Source organism: Diceros bicornis, chromosome 11 (assembly GCF_020826845.1).
Source record: "Diceros bicornis minor isolate mBicDic1 chromosome 11, mDicBic1.mat.cur, whole genome shotgun sequence".
In the NCBI taxonomy this organism is placed as follows: domain Eukaryota; kingdom Metazoa; phylum Chordata; class Mammalia; order Perissodactyla; family Rhinocerotidae; genus Diceros; species Diceros bicornis.
This window is the reverse complement of record NC_080750.1, coordinates 62935800-62951984: the sequence shown is the minus strand read 5'-3', so window position 1 is coordinate 62951984 and position 16185 is coordinate 62935800. Positions and strand designations below refer to the sequence as shown.

General features: G+C 36.7%; 1 protein-coding gene across 1 annotated transcript in view; it reads left to right on the top strand.

Annotated features, from left to right (window-relative positions):
• Window positions 1-15665, top strand: part of MTMR9 (myotubularin related protein 9) — a 60635-nt gene extending 44970 nt beyond the window's left edge. Inside the window, exons 9-10 of the mRNA XM_058550405.1 lie at window positions 10096-10247; window positions 13510-15665. Of these exons, the coding sequence (XP_058406388.1) occupies window positions 10096-10247; window positions 13510-13673 (316 nt within the window). The 3' untranslated portion in view covers window positions 13674-15665. The remainder of the gene's footprint in view (window positions 1-10095; window positions 10248-13509) is intronic.
• Window positions 15666-16185: the final 520 nt, after the last annotated feature.

Sequence of the window (16185 nt, the reverse complement as noted above, 5' to 3'; positions counted from 1 at the left end):
CAGTATTTTATAATTTTCAGTATACAAATCTTTCATTTTTGTGGTTAAATTTATTCTTGGTATTTTATTATTGTGGATGCTATTGTAAATGGAATTGTTTTCTTATCTTTTTTGGAGTATTCACTGTTGGCGAATAGAAACATGACTTTTTTTGTCTATCTTGTACCCTGCAATTTTGCCAAATTTGTTTATTAGCTCTAGTAGTTTTTGTGGATTCTTTGGGATTTTCTATGTATAGGATCATGTAATCTGCAAATACAGACTGTTGTACTTCTTCTTTTCCAATTTGGATGTCTTTTCTTGCTTTTTCTTTTCTAATGAACTTTGAGTATGATGTTGAACAGCAGTGGTGAAAGCAGGCACTCTTGTCTTATTCCTGATTTTAGGGAGAAAGCTTGCCGTCTTTCACCATTGAATATGATGTTAACTGGTGTTTTCATAAATGCCTTTTATCATTTGAAGAAGTTCCCTTCTATTCCTAATTTATTGAGTGTTTTTATTATGCAAAGATGTTGGGTTTTGTCAAATGCCTTTTCTGCATTAATTGCAATGATCATGTGGTTTTTTTCCTTATTCTATTAATATGTTGTATTACATTGATTGATTTTCTTATGTTGAACCATTCTTGTATACCTGAGGTAAAGCCCATTTGGTCATGGTGTATAATCCTTTTAATGTGCTTTTTTGTATTTGGTTTACTAGTAGTTTTTTGAGGATTTTTGCATCTTCATTTATAAGGGATATTGTATTATTGTAGTTTTCTTTCCTTGTGATGTCTTTGTCTGGCTTTGGCATCAGGGTAATAATAACTTCATAAAATAAGTTAGGAAGTGTTCTTTCCTTTTCTGTTTCTTGGAGAGTTGGAGAAGGATTGGTGTTCATTCTTTTTTTAATGTTTGGTAGAATTAACCAGTGAAGCCATTTGGTCGTGGACTTTTCCTTGTTGAGAGGTTTTTTATTACTGATCAATCTTTTGTTGTTGTTGTTTTGGTCTGTTGAGATTTTCTGTTTCTTGAGTCAGTTTAGGTAATTTGTGTGTTTATAGGAATTTGTCTGTTTCATCTAGATTGTCTAATTTGTTGGTGTACAATTATCCATAGTATTCTCTCTTATAATCCTTTTTATTTCTGTAAGGTTAGTAATGTCCCACTTTCATTTCTTATTTTAGTTATTTTCATCTTCTCTTTTGTTTCCTTTGTTATTCTAGCTAAAGGGACAATTTTGCTGGTCTTTTCAGAGGACTAACTTTTGGTTCCATTGATGCTTTGTATTGTTTTTTTATTTTCTGTTTTGTCTGTCTTCTCTCTAATCTTTATTTTTTCCTTCCTTCTGCTAGCATTGGTTTAGTTTGCTCTTCTTTTTCTAGTTCCTTAAGGCACAAAGTTAGGTTAATGATTTCAGATCTTTGTTCTTTCTTAATTTTTTTTTTTGGGGTGAGGAAGATCAGCCCTGAGCTAACATCCGTGCCCATCTTCCTCCACTTTATATGGGATGCCTCCACAGCATGGCCTGACAAGCAGGGCATCTATGCCGGCCCGGGATCTGAACCCGGGCCGCCAGCAGCGGAGCATGCGCACTTAACCGCTACGCCACAGTGCCGGCCCTCTTTGTTCTTTCTTAATGTAGGTGTTTATTGCTATAAATTTTCTTCTGCACACTGCTTTTACTAGATCCGTATAAGTTGTGTTAGCATGTTGTGTTTTTGTTTTCATTCATTGATAAGTATTTTCCACTTTCTCTTGTGATTTCTTCTTTAACCCACTGGTTGTTTAAAAGTATGTTATATAATTCCACATATTTATGAATTTTCCAGTTTTTCTTCTGTTATTGATTTCTAACTTCATTCCATTTTGGTTAGACAAGATACTTTGTATGATTTGTTTTGTAGCCTAACATGATCCATTCTGGAGAATGTTTCATGTGCCCTTGAGAAGAATGTGTATTCTGTTGTTGTTGGTTATAGTATTCTATATTTGTCTTACATTTTGTTCAAATCCTGTATTTCCTTATCTGTCTAGTTGTTCTACACATTATCAAAAGTGAGATATTGAAGTCCTCAACTATATTGTAGCATTGTCTATTTCTCTATTCTGTTATGTCAGTTTTCGCTTCATATATTTTGTGACTCTGGTGCAAGGTGCGTATATATTTATAATTATTATATCTTCTTGATGGATTGACCCTTTTTTCATGATATAATGTCCTTCTTTGTCTCTTGTAAGCGTTTTTGTCTTGAAGTTTATTTTGTCTGATGTAATATATCCACCCCAGCTCTCTCGGTTACTATTTATATGGAAAATCTTCTATCCTTTCACTTTCAATTTATGTGCATCTTTGACTCTAAAGTGAATCTTTTGTAGGCAATATATATTTGGATCATGTTTTTTAATCCATTCTGCTAATCTCTGCCTTTTGTTTTTTTTTTCCGTTTTTTTTTTGTGTGTGTGTGTGAGGAAGATCAGCCCTGAGCTAACATCCATGCCAATCCTCCTCTTTTTGCTCAGGAAGACTGGCTCTGGGCTAACATCTGTGCCTATCTTCCTCCACTTCATATGAGATGCCGCCACAGCATGGCTTGACAAGCGGTGCATCAGTGCACGTCTGGGATCCGAACCTGGGGCCGCCAGCAGTGGAGCGCCTACACTTAACCACTACCACAGGGCCGGCCCCTAATCTCTGACTTTTGATGGGACAGTTTACTTCATTTATATTTAAAGTGATTACTAATAAGGAAAAACTTATTTCTGCAATTTTTTTTTTTTTTTTTTGTGAGGAGGACTAGCCCTGAGCTAACATCTGATGCCAATCCTCCCCTTTTTTCTTGAGGAAGATTGGCCCTAAGCTAACATCTGTGGCCATCTTCCTCTACTTTAAATGGGACGCCGCCACAGCATGGCTTAACAAGCAGTGCGTCGGTGCGCGCCCGGGATCCGAACCTGCGAACCCCGGGCCCCCGCAGCAGAGTGTGCGCGCTTAACTGCTTGCACCACTGGGCTGGCCCCTATTTCTGCCATTTTGCTATTTGTTTTCTGTATGTCCTATACCTCTTTTGTTCATTTCCTCCATTACTTACCTTCCTTTGTGTTTAATTGATTTTTTATAGTGTACTATTGATTCCCTTCTCGTTTCTTTTTGTATATATTTTAAAAATATATTTTTTTAGTGGTTACCAGGCAAATTTCAGTTAACATCCTAAATTTATAACAATCTGGTTTGAATACCAACTTAATTTCAATGGCATACAAAACTGTTCCTATACAGCTCTGCTCCCCTGTATGTTGTAGTCACAAATTACATCCTTATACGTTATATGCCCATTAACATAAATTTATAATTGTGTTTATCCATCTCTTTTAAATTATGTAGGAAGTAAAAAGAGTTACAAACCAAAAATACAATAATAACTTACTTTTATACTTTCCTATGTAGTTATCTTTAGCAGAGTTATTTCTTCATATGGCTTCGAGTTACTGCCTATTGTCCTTTCATTTCAGCCCTCAGGACTCCCTTTTGCATTTCTCTTGTAAAGCAAGTCTACTAGCAATGAACTCCCTCAGTTTTTATTTATCTGGGAATGTCTTAATTTATCCTTAATTTTTAAAGAATAGTGTTGCTGGATGTAGAGTTCTTGGTAGGTAGTTGTTTTCTTTTAGCACTTTAAAAATATCATTGCTCTCCCTTCTGGCCTACATGATTTCTGGCCTACAGATTTCTGATGAGAAATCTGTTGTTAATCTTAATGAGGATCCCTTATACATGAGGAGTTACTTCTCTCTTGCTGCTTTCAGGATTCTCTCTTTGTCCTTGGCTTTAGACAGTTGGATTATCATGTGTCTCAGTGTGGATCTCTTTGCCTTTATTATTCTTGGAGCTCACTGAATTTCTTGAATATGTAGATTCATGTCTTTTATCAAATTTGGGAAATTTTCAGTTCTTAATTTTTTGTGTGTGTGGTTCTTTTTGTTTGTTTGTTTGTTTCCATCTCTATTGGGGTATAATTGACAAATTGGCCATTAATTCTTTATATAGTCTTTCTGCCCCTTGCTCTCTCTCCTCTCTTTCTGGGACTCATATTATGCATATGTTGGCACCACAGGTTCGCTTAGGCTCTGTTCATTTTTCTTCACTCTTTTTTTTTTGTTCTTCTCCTCAAGAGTGGGTAATTTCAATTGACCTATCTTCATCTTTGTTTAGTCTTTCTTTGCTTGCTCAAATCTGCTATTGAAACCATTTAGTGAGTTTTTTATTTCAGATATTGTACTTTTTAGTTCCAGAATTTGTGTTTGCCTCCATTTCGTAATTTTTTGTCTCTTTATTGATATATTCTGTGTTTTGAGACGTTGTTCTCCTGGTTTCCTTTAGTTCTTTGTTCATAGTTTCCTTAGCTCTTTGAGCATTTTTTAAGACAGTTGATTTAAAGTCTTTGTCCAGTAAGTCCAAAGTCAGTGCTTGCTCAGGACAATTTCTGTTCATGTTTTTCTATGAATGGGCTATACTTTCTAGTTTTTTTGCATCATTTGCAATTTTAAATCTGGACATTTAAAATATTGTAATGTGGTTCTCCAGAAATCAGATTCTTCCCACTCCTTGGAGTTTGTTTTTGTTGCTTGCTGTAGGCTGTAGCTGTTCATTTATTTAGTCATTTTCTAAACTATTTTTGTAAAGTGTGTATTCTTTCTCATGTGTGGTCTCTGAAGTACCTGTTCTTTTAGTTTGTGTTCAGCTAGTGTTTTGACAGCAATTTCCTTGAATACCAGGAGGCAAAAGAGAGAGAGAGAAAAAGAGGGAGGGAAAAGAAAAAAGGAAAACAACTCAAGACAAAGAAAAAAAAAATCCTCTCACTGTCTTTACAGATTGGCTTTGTGCTGGAATGTTCTTTCAATGCTTAGTCAGGTCTTAGCCTTCACTTCCTGCTCTCATTGAGCCTAGAGAGCAGCCAGAGCTGAAGATTTGGGATCTTCTCAGGTCTCTTCTGAGCATGTTTCCTGCCTTAGGAGTGCATGTAGCTTTCTAAATTCCTCACTATACATTGGCACCTTTGCATTCCCTGATTTCCCAAAGAACCTTATTCTCTGGGCTTTTGATGCTCTGTTGTATCCCTCCACCATAATCTTTTCTTCTAAATGGCTGCAGGTTATTCATTCGCTTTATAATGTTTTCTAAGAATGCCCGCCACTTTTCTGCCCACAGTGATTTCCGAGTTAGGTGTAACAAAGACAAGTGCTTCAGGTAGCCCCTGGACAGGTTAGAAAGGACAGACACAATTCTTTGTGAATAAAGACTGCTCTATTCCTTCTGGAGCCAGGGACCAGTGTCCCATACTGGGAACATGGGCTGCCATCTTCAGGACCTCCATGAGCTAAGGAGTGGGTGGGGCAAGAGCAAATAAAAATGCCATAAAGCTTTCCTGTTGTTTTTAAATTACCTTTTCCTTGATTCTGTGTTTGCTTGTGTGCTATAAACCTTTGCCTATTTCCCAGAGGTCTGACATAGTTGGTTCTAACAGTTTCTGCCAGTGTTTCTGTGGAGGGATGGGCATTTGGAGCTGCCTGCTCTGCCATTTTTGCTGGCATCACTCTTCCCCTTCATTTTGTTTTTTTTTTAATTAATTAATTAATTTTTTTCCCTCAAAGCCCCAGTAGATAGTTGTATGTCATAGCTGCACATCCTTCGAGTTGCTGTATGTGGGACACGGCCTCAGCATGGCCGGAGAAGCAGGGCGTCAGTGCGCGCCCGGGATCCGAACCTGGTCTGCCAGCAGCGGAGCGCACGCTCTTAACTGCTAAGCCACGGGGCCGGCCCTCTTCTCCTTCATTTTTGAAGCATAATTTTCCTGGATATACACATCTTGGTCAACAGTCTTTATCTTGCAGCACTTTGAATATGTCATACCACTGCTTTCTGGCCTCATAGTCTCTGATAATAAGTCATTATTTTTATTGAGGATCCCTTGTATGTAATAAGTCATTTTTCTCTTGCTGCTTTTACAATTCTCTCTTTTTCTTTGGCTTTTAACAGTTTGATATTGATGTATCTAAGTGTGGACCATTTTGAATTTATCCCACTTCGAGGTCTTTGAGCTTCTAGGGTGTGTAGATCAATGTTTTTCATCACATTTGAGAAATTTTGAAACATTGTTTTCCAAACATTATTCTGCCTCTCTCTCTTCTCCCCTTCTGGGACTCCTGTTATGCATACATATGTTGTGTACTTGGTAGTATCCCACAGATTTATGGAGTTCTCTTCAATTTTCTTCATTCTTTTTTTTTGTTTTCCTCAGAAATTGATAATCTCAATTGACCTATCTTCAAGTTCACTCATTCTTCTGCCAGCTCAAATCTACTGTTGAGCTCCTCTGGTAATTTTTCATTTCGGTTATTATGCTTTCAAATCAGGATTTCTATTTGGTTCTTTTTTATATTTTCTACCTCTTTATTGATATTGTCTGTTTGGTATGGCATTGTTGTCATACTTTCCTTTAATTTCTCAGGCATCGTTTCTTTAGTTCTTTGAACATATTTGTGATAGCTGATTTAAAGTCTTTGTCTAGTAAGTCCAATATGTCTTTCTTCTCTTCTGGGGACAGTTACTTCTGTCAGCTATTTTGCCCTGTGTATGGGCTGTACATTTCTGTTTCTTTGTGTGTCTTACAATTTTTTTTGAAAACTGATATTTTAGGTAATATAATATGGCAAATCTGGAAATTAGATCCCCCTATCTTGCAAGGGTTTGTTGTTGTTGCTGGATTTTTGTTTTTGTTTTTTTTCTTTTTTTGTCTTTCTTTCTGTTTAGTCCCTTTCCTGGACTAATTCTGTAAAATTTGTATCTCCTCTAGTGTTCAGCCACTGAAGTCTCTGCTCAGATAGCTAGACTTAGTGGTCAGCTAACAATTAGTCAGAGATTTCTTTAAATGTCGTGAATGAATAAATCTTTCACCCTTTGCTGAGGGGCTCTGTGTGTGTCTTGGGGCATGGCTTCAACACTTGGGTAGTTTACAACTCTGCTTTAGCCTTCAGCTTGAACAGGGCCTCAGGTTCAGCCAGAGAAGAAAAACTGGAGCTGTCGCAAGTGTTTTCTGGGCATGTGCACAGCCCTGTACACATGTACACCCCTCTAAACTCTCAGGCTTACGTCAGAGCTTTTCAAAGCCCCACTATGGACGTCTCATTCCCTAAATCTTTCTTTTATGATTTTGGCCAGCCTCTTCTTCGCCCCAACTGATATGGCAGCCTCAGGCAGCTGTGGTATTAGACAGTTTCTGCTCGTTGCTTTTGACAGATACGCTGGGTGATAAGGCTTTTTCCTCAGAGAGAACTCGGAGTTAAGTCAAATAACTATACCACTCTGCAAAGGAGGCTTTGCCAGGGAGCTTGAAAGACATATAAATAGTGATGTGTTCTGGGGGTGGTACTTTTTGAGGAACTCCAAACCTGGTCTACCCCTCCAGTGGCTGCAAGGCTGCTGGTTTTCAGTGATACTGTAGAGCTGGGGAAAGGGTGTTGGCAGTAGGCCAAGTTAAAAATGCCGCAAATCCTGCTGTTCTTCCAGAGGTTCAGCATTTTTTCTTGGAGAAGTGCTCCTCAGATTGTTGGAAGCCTTTTGGTAATTGAGAACAGAGTTGAGAAAATGTTTATTTTGAGTATTTTTGCCACTATTTGTTACTTTTTGAAGATGATATATGGAGGTCCTTCCTCTGCCATTCCAGAAGTTCCCCGCCTAAATGCAACATTTTAAACTATGCCCTGAGAAACTTTAGGTACATTTCTTTTTCATTGTCATCAGCCCCTTTCTCCTTCTCTCCAGTGTATTAATGGAAAAAGTTCAAGACTGAAATTAGAAGATCTGAGTTTGAAGCTCCACTATGCCACTTACTAGCTGTGTAACTTCTCTGAATCTATTTCTTCTGATGTTAAAGGCAAAAATTAATATCTGCCTCACTGGGTTGTAGTGAGGATCAAATAACACATGTGAAAGCTCTTAGCATGATACCTGTCACTTCATAGGCATTTAAAAAATGTTAGTTCATTCATCCATTCCTCCTTGAATCTGTCACCAGCTCAGCCAGCAGCCTAGAACAGACCACTGATGACATTTTGACACAGAGCCACAAAATTACTCTGGCTGGCACTTTGATTCTACTGAACATGATAGCAAGTAACTCATGCTCTGTGTCGTCGGATGCAAAAAAAGGAAAAGTAATTGGTAACCTCTAGTGGGAGTCAGCATGTGAGATGAAACCTGTTTTACAGTTCATTTGTTAGACATTAATACTAAGGGATGTTAAAAAATATTATACTAAAAAGGATTCCATGGTCAGATATGCTTTTAAAATGCTGAACAAAACAAAATTGTGTATGTAAAAGAGGCTTTACTGTTATTTTGATTTTTGTTTGTTGGTTGGTTTTTAGGAGATCAAAGATTATGTCCAAGTAATCATCACAAAGGCAACTCTTTTCATGGCACTTAAATGTATCAGGAATCTAATATCCTATCCCACCATTTCTTAAAGCATTTCCTACTTAGCCCTGGACTGTACTGTGATGGGAGGAGAGGGGGAATTAGTGATTCACATAGTCAAGGAAATTTGGGGAATGTGGCATAAAATAATCCCCTCTCAGAGAGTCATGAAACAGTCATTAAAGGCTTTAAGATGCCCTTTGATAAAGCAATGTATATAACTTTCATTCATCATTTAAATAATATGTTTGACTCTGGACTTCTTTTTGGTGATTACCTATTAATATCCCTCAGAACTAGCTTTCATTAAAGAGATCACAAACAGATTTTTTTGGTGAGGAAGATTGGCCCTGAGCTAGCATGTGTGCCAGTCTTCCTCTATTTTGTTTGTGGGACGCCGCCACAGTATGGCTTGATGAGCGTGTGTAGGTGTGCGCCTGGGATCCGAATCCTCGAACCCCAGGCCACTGAAGCGGAGCGCGCGAACTTAACCGCTACACCACCGGGCTGACCCCCTGCACAAATAGATTTTATCTCACGTTCTGATTCCCATTGGGTAGAGCCTACCAGTAGTACTAACTGAGAAGGATTTTGAAGCTGTGTCGGGTGGGCTTAGTTGGAAAAGTTTCAGTGATTGGCTAGCCATTGGCTTGGGGGTGCAGTGGTCTCCTGTCCTCACCATGCCTGGTTTCTGGGAATCCAGTATGGGACTTGCTATCCTAACAATTAAATTCCACTGCCACATGGGTTCTGTGATTATGTGCGTTCTTTTTATTGCTAGCATAAAAAGAATGCACATAATTTACTTGCCTGAAGCTTGTAAGTAATCAGTTTCAGAGACAAAACCAATTTTACAGTAAAATTTTCAGCTTAAACATAATCCTGTGAAAATTGAATGTATTATCTTTTTGGTTAATATAAGGTTTACCACAAATTATCTTTAAATCCTTCTTAAAATTTATTTTTTCTAAAATGTGTCAGGTCACTTTCCCTCCCTAACCGTTTATTCCATGTTAAAGAGTGTTATAGAATTTCAGGATTATTATGAGGACTGTTCATTTTATATAAATTTATATTAAATCTGCATTTACATCAAGATGCATATTTATTTTTAATCTTTGATAGTATTTTATGTACATGTAATTTATTTGCTCTAAAAGCTGTCTAAAAAATTTTGTTTTGTTTGACATTTGACTCAACCTCCACTTTTAATATGATATGTATGATTTTTGTGTCTTTACATTTTAGTCTTCTCCAAAACAAAAAAGTTAGAAAGTTTTTTTTATATTTAGCAATTTTAAATTAAAATACAATCCCAGATAAAATAAAGGACTTTTGCATATAGTAACTTTCTCTGGGTTAATATTTAACACCGAACCTGACATGACCAGATTCTGATTTTATCCTTCTTGTTGGCTTTGGAAGCCTGTAAAACAGTGTTTGTTTTGTGATTGTTGAGAGTTATATGATGCAGGTTGAATTTTCTGACAAACATTTTTATTTTACAATGTTTTGTTCTTCTAAAAGTCTTGTGTTTTGCTTTCTAACATACAGAGAGAAATTGTCCTATTAGGAGGAGCATGTAATAATGGTTATTATAAATTAACTGCTTTAATGGCAATTTTCTTTCTTGATCAGATGTAAGTTGAAGCTACAGCAGAAAACAATGTCTCTGTGGTCCTGGGTCAATCGGCCCAGTGAACTGAGTAAATTCACCAGTCCTCTCTTTGAAGCCAACAATCTGGTCATCTGGCCTTCAGTTGCTCCACAGAGTCTTCACCTATGGGAAGGTAAGCCATGCATCCTTTGCAAATTTTTGATTAATAGTCAAGGATGCTCTCTCAACTGCCTGTGAGTACATGCTGTTGTTGATATTTGAAGATAGTGAGGTGGACCTGACCCTCAGACTTTGGTGTAATTATTTTTTTCTCAATAAGGGCATGGATCTCTCTTTCATATCTGTTATCTGGTCACACTTTTTTTTTCAGTCCCCATTTGAGACATTAACAGTGATTATTTAATGGATACTGCTGTTTGTATTGGATATTTTCCCTATTAAGGGAAGGTTAAAATAAGAAGGTACATTACTTTTTTTATCGTCATTAAATAAAACAAAATTTACCAACTTAACCATTTTTAAGTGTACAATTCAGTATTGTTAAGTATATTCACACTGTTGTGAAACAGATCTCCAGAACTTTTCATCTTGTGAATTTGAAACTCTATACTTGTTAAACAACTTCCCATTGCCCCTCTCTCCAGCCCCTGGCAACTACCATTCTGCTTTCTGTCTCTGTGAGTTTGACTGCTCTAGGTTCCTCATATGAGTAGAATCAATTGTCTTTTTGTGACTGGCTTCTTTCACTCAACGTACTCAAAAGTTGCAGCATGTGACAGGATTTCCTTCCTTTTTAGGGTTGAATAATTTTCCATTATATCTATCTATCTATATATACACACTACATTTTGTTTATCCATTCATCCACTGATGGACACTTTGGTTGCTTCCACCTTTTGGCACATAGGTGTGCAAATATCTCTTCAAGATCCTGCTTTTAATTCTTTTGGTTATGTACCCAGAAGTGGAGTTGCTGGATCCTATGATAATTCTATGTTTAATTTGTTGAGGAACTTCCATACTGTTCTCCATAACAGTTTTACCATTTTACAATCCCACCAACAATGCACAAGAGTTTCACTTTCTCCACATCCTTGCCAATGCTTGTTAATTTCTGGTTTTTTTCCCCCTTTAGTAGTGGCTGTCTTAATGGGTGTGAGGGAAAGTACATTACTTTTTGTGTAAGAAAGTTGGTAGGTGGTTGGGACAGGAATAAATTTTAAGCTCCTAAGAGATGGCTTCTCTCTGTTTACTTTATTAAGCAGTCCTTAGGATAGGTTCTTCTGTTAAATGCTATTGAAGGATTATGTGAGCTAGTCATTCTAGTAAGGTTCTGTAACTGTGCACAAATGCCATCCATCAATGTAGTAATGCAGACTTGGAATTCACGTGGAACAATAATCTATGCTTAATTTTCAAATCTGTTCTAAAGGAGTTTTACCTACAGTAATTTTTCAGACTCCTGAAGCTTATCTCCTTAAATACCAAAGCTTTTTTTAAAAAAAATAACCAAAAGCTATCTAAAATATATTAGCCATTCATTAAATGAAGACTGTAAATATCATTTAATTTCATTTTAATCATTTTTAAGGTAGTAAGTACATCTTTATTCGTCTTTGTATTAAACAGTATAAGGTATACACATAGGAGTGGTAGCTTTTTGGTAAATTGAACTTAATTACCGTAAATGTCAGTTATTATACTGTGCTCTAATATGTTATGCCCTCAAGGGCAACTCGTGTGGAAAACTGTTTGCCCTTTATGTGTAAAGGGGTCTCAGATTGCTTTGCTTTCTCAGTTTGAGACTGAGTCTGTTTCTGTCACTTCTCTGGATGTCTGCTCTCACATCTTGTTCCTCTTGGCATATCTGTCATTAGCTGCTGTCTCCCCCCTCAGTTTATGCTTCTCATCTTATCTGTTGAGGTGTCCCTTAGTTAGAATTGTGGGGAAATGGCCTCAGATAGTCTCAAGATTCTCTGAACCCGAGCTTTAGTGCTTTGGGAATTTTTGGCTACTCAGAACTTCTTGCTTACTTTCTTGATTACTTCTTGCTTACTTTCTTGATTGTTGTAGATGGTCATAGGTACAGTATAAGTTATCTCTTAAATGAGAGATTGCAGCCCAGCTTCGTGTTTAACACTTCTGGGACAGTTTACTTAGAAGCCGCTGTCATGTTTAATAACTGAATTGAGAGACTTACTACTTGGGAGAAAAGCCAAATTTGGGAGTTGGATGGCCTAAAGGCTGATTTAACTAGTTTTTACCAAACCTCATTGAGAGGTTAGGGATTAAGTGATAGAAGGAAGTCCTTGTTGTTATTACAGGAATGAATTCCTACCATTCCATTAAGAATACACTTTCTATATTTGTTTAGTGCCTCCTCAACTTAGAACTGGAAGAAATTCTGTGTTAGATAAAATATTCTCATGGTAGGTATCTGGATTGTTCAGTGAGACTACTCTTTAGTCTTAAAATGTCTCTCTGCTGTTTATATTTACGTCATAGTTAACCATTAATATTAAGTAATTCTTGTATTGAAGAACAGAATTTTAAAAATAGGTTCGTATAGTAGAAAAATCAACACAGGTCAGTCTTTGTGCTTCTGTTTTTCCCTTTCTGATAGAGACTAGCATTTGGGCGTGTCCAGAAGGACTCTTGAGGGCCCAGGGCAGTTTGGTTTATAGAAAGTGTTTTAATGAACGTAAAACCTTTGTGGACTTGCCAGCTGCTTGACATGTTGCAGCCTGGAAACGTTTTGTACCTCCTTATTTGAATATCTTTAAGCGATTATTTTGGGATGATGTAGTTAATGTAGGTCCATGTAGATGAGAGAATGTCTCCATTTAGTCCATAATAAAAGGATAATTGTTATTATTCGGGGAAAGAAGCAATTGCCTGCAGAATTGGAAAACTACCTTTTAAGTAAGAGAGAGGAGAGAGAGTGCTGAAGTTTAGGCTTCTAAATAACAATTTGTGTGGTTCTGCTTTTACACTAACTGCCACTTTTCCAGTGAAAATGATTTCACACAGAGGGAGTCTTATAGGTCTAGGTGAAGTTCTATAATTGTAAAAAAAAAAAAAAAAAAAAAAGATTTGTGTTGTGAAACTGGAAAGTTTATGGCATATAAATTAGCTTGTTTTCCTGAATATATCACAGAACAGTATTTTGATCTATTTCATAATTTTGTGGGGTTTTTTTGAAGAATTAATGACTGTGTACATAGAAATAGAGACTTCTTGAATACTGTATTTAATTGCACTCTTTTGGTATCTCAAGATTCCTGTATATTTTAGAGCATAATAAAACAGATGTGAATTGTGAAAAAAAGAAAAAATAATGTATAATTCATGGAATTATGTATTATTCACAAGTATGATATTAATTCATTGTATGTATCTTTCTCCCTCCTCTTTTCCTTTCCTGGATTCAATAGGTATTTTCTTACGTTGGAACAGATCCTCCAAGTATTTGGATGAAGCATATGAAGAAATGGTTAACATCATTGAACATAACAAGGAATTACAAGCAAAAGTAAATATCCTTAGGAGGCAGTTGGCAGAATTGGAAACTGAGGATGGGATGCAGGAGAGTCCCTGAAAGATCTCCCCGCAGTCTTCGTGAGGACCGTCCCAGACCTGTATCCCGCCTCTCTCTCCTTTTGCCCTTCGGTTCACTTTTACACAGTAGCCTTGAACTTGAGGCTTTAGATGTGAGAACCCTCTAATGTAATGGATTTCTCAATACTTTATGAATGAAACTTACTATAATTACTCACGTTTTATGTGGCTGTTAGGCCTCTTCACTTTGGGAGCAGGAAGGAGGTGCTAGTCATTTTATTTTATGTGAAACAGGTAACCAGTGTAATGCCATTCCTGTTACATGCCATTTCATCATAAGCTTCTCTCTCTGTCCACTTTCCAAACAATGCTCCAGACCAGTCAAGGATATGATTAATCTCTTTAGGGAATATTTGTTAGTTTAAAAAAATGATCAGACTTTTAAACACTCTGAATATAGAAATTTTTTCAAAACTGAAATGGTTGATAAACCAAGAATTTTGTGTTTAATATGCCATGTCTGGTATCTTTGCCACATAAAATAGCCATTCTCTTTAAAATAGTCTTAGACTAACAAAGCTGAATTCATTCTCATTCTGGTTTGTCAAGAAAGGAAAATCTGAATATTTATTCAAGGTAAATTATTTTTACAAGGGCAATAAGTATAGTCTTCTGACATTTACATTGAGAAGAAGTAAGTTTAACAGTAGACACTAAAAGTATGTGCAATATAGAAATCAAGTAGGAATTTGTCACTGATACGGTATCATTACTGTTGAATTGGTTTTTCAGGTTTTTGACCATACATATTAAATGTATATCAAATGCTGGATGTCACATTACACCATCATTTAGAATAGATGTTAATTTGTTATAGTTAAGCTGCAAATATGGTTTCCTTAAACCAGAGATGCACTCCCCTCGTCTCAACTTCTTATTGCTCTGGTTTACGTACATGTGTCTGTGTTTTATTGCGTTTTAAGTATTCTAAGAGTTTACTGATACTAAGGTTAAAACTTTCATGTTGGCTTGAGCCTTTTGAAAATTTATCTTGATTCTGCTGATTTGTCCATTATATGTTAGGCAAATATAATTTAAGTGGACGTGAACATTTATGAACATGATGCAGCTATGTTTTAAACTTCAGAAACAGATTTGAAATGTTTCAGTGTTATGGAAACAGTGATGACTATATTTATGCTGTACTGGTTTATGCCTGCGACTCTAAAAGTTTGCGGTTCAGTGCTTTCCATGTATGTTTCTGTTTTGTGGCATTGCTCATTTTAATAAATACTATCAATTCTAGTTTTCCTTTAAAGGATAGTTGAAGAACAATCTTTAATACTATTTATCCCCATCTGTACGTATCCATTTCAGTGTAAAGCACACCAAAACTGAACCCTGCTTTAGAGCTATGTATTGAGCTAAAAATACAGTTTTTAAAAACTGACTTTAGCAAAATCTGTGGCCACATTAAGAAGCCTTAGAAAGTGGCAAATACTTTCTATCTCCAGTTGCCCAAGCTTTATCTTTTTTCTGTTTCCTCAGACTTTTGTAGCAAAAGGCTACACAACAGTTCACAGTCAGAACTCTTTTGGTCATTTTGCCTGCCTTCTTCTCTAAGCTCCATTTTGTTCTTGCCTGTAGTTATGAATCTCAGGGCATTAAAGCCCTCACAAAAAGGCTAATAAGGCAAGGAGCCAAGGAGATGTACTGTCTTGCTATAGATATCTCTGTGTTGTGTGAAATGTCTATATTAATTTTTTAAAAGAGGAAATACCCTAGCTTTTTTATGGCCCCTCGAAATTGCTTGCTGCATTTGTTCAGGCAGTTGACCTTTTCATTTTCTCCTATTTTTGTCTCAAGACTAGATATGAAGAAGGAGCCTTTTTCTTCTCAGTTAACGGACCCATAAGGAAAACCATCTAGAGATTTTTTTGTGATTCTTTAGAAGTGACTCCCACTGGTGAAATTGATTGGCCACAGGGCTTCCATGGGTGGAAACTTTGGAGGGTGTTTTTATTGGGCTTGGTCGTGGAGAAATTATATGCCATCAATTTACACTGACTCCCACTGGTGAAATTGATTGGCCGCAGGGCTTCCATGGGTGGAAACTTTGGAGGGTGTTTTTATTAGGCTTGGTCGTGGAGAAATTATATGCCATCAATTTACACTGACTCCCATTGGTGAAATTGATTGGCCACAGGGCTTCCATGGGTGGAAACTTTGGAGGGTGTTTTTATTAGGCTTGGTCGTGGAGAAATTATATGCCATCAATTTACACCTGTCTTCCTGATGAACATTTTATGTGTAGCCAGAGTACAATAATAGCATAGTGTTTCAATTTTTTTTCTTCTTATTGGGACAGCAATCTTAAGCTGTTTGGACAAGTTAGCATTTTGTATTAATTTATAATTAGGGATTGTCCAAACCTCAGTTCTGTTTATAGATCGTAAGAACAAACTTTGATATCAGTGCACTTTCAAAGGAGTCATCTAATAATGCAAATGTTAGAGTTTTCCCAAACTCTAGAACTCTGTCAAAAACAAGTG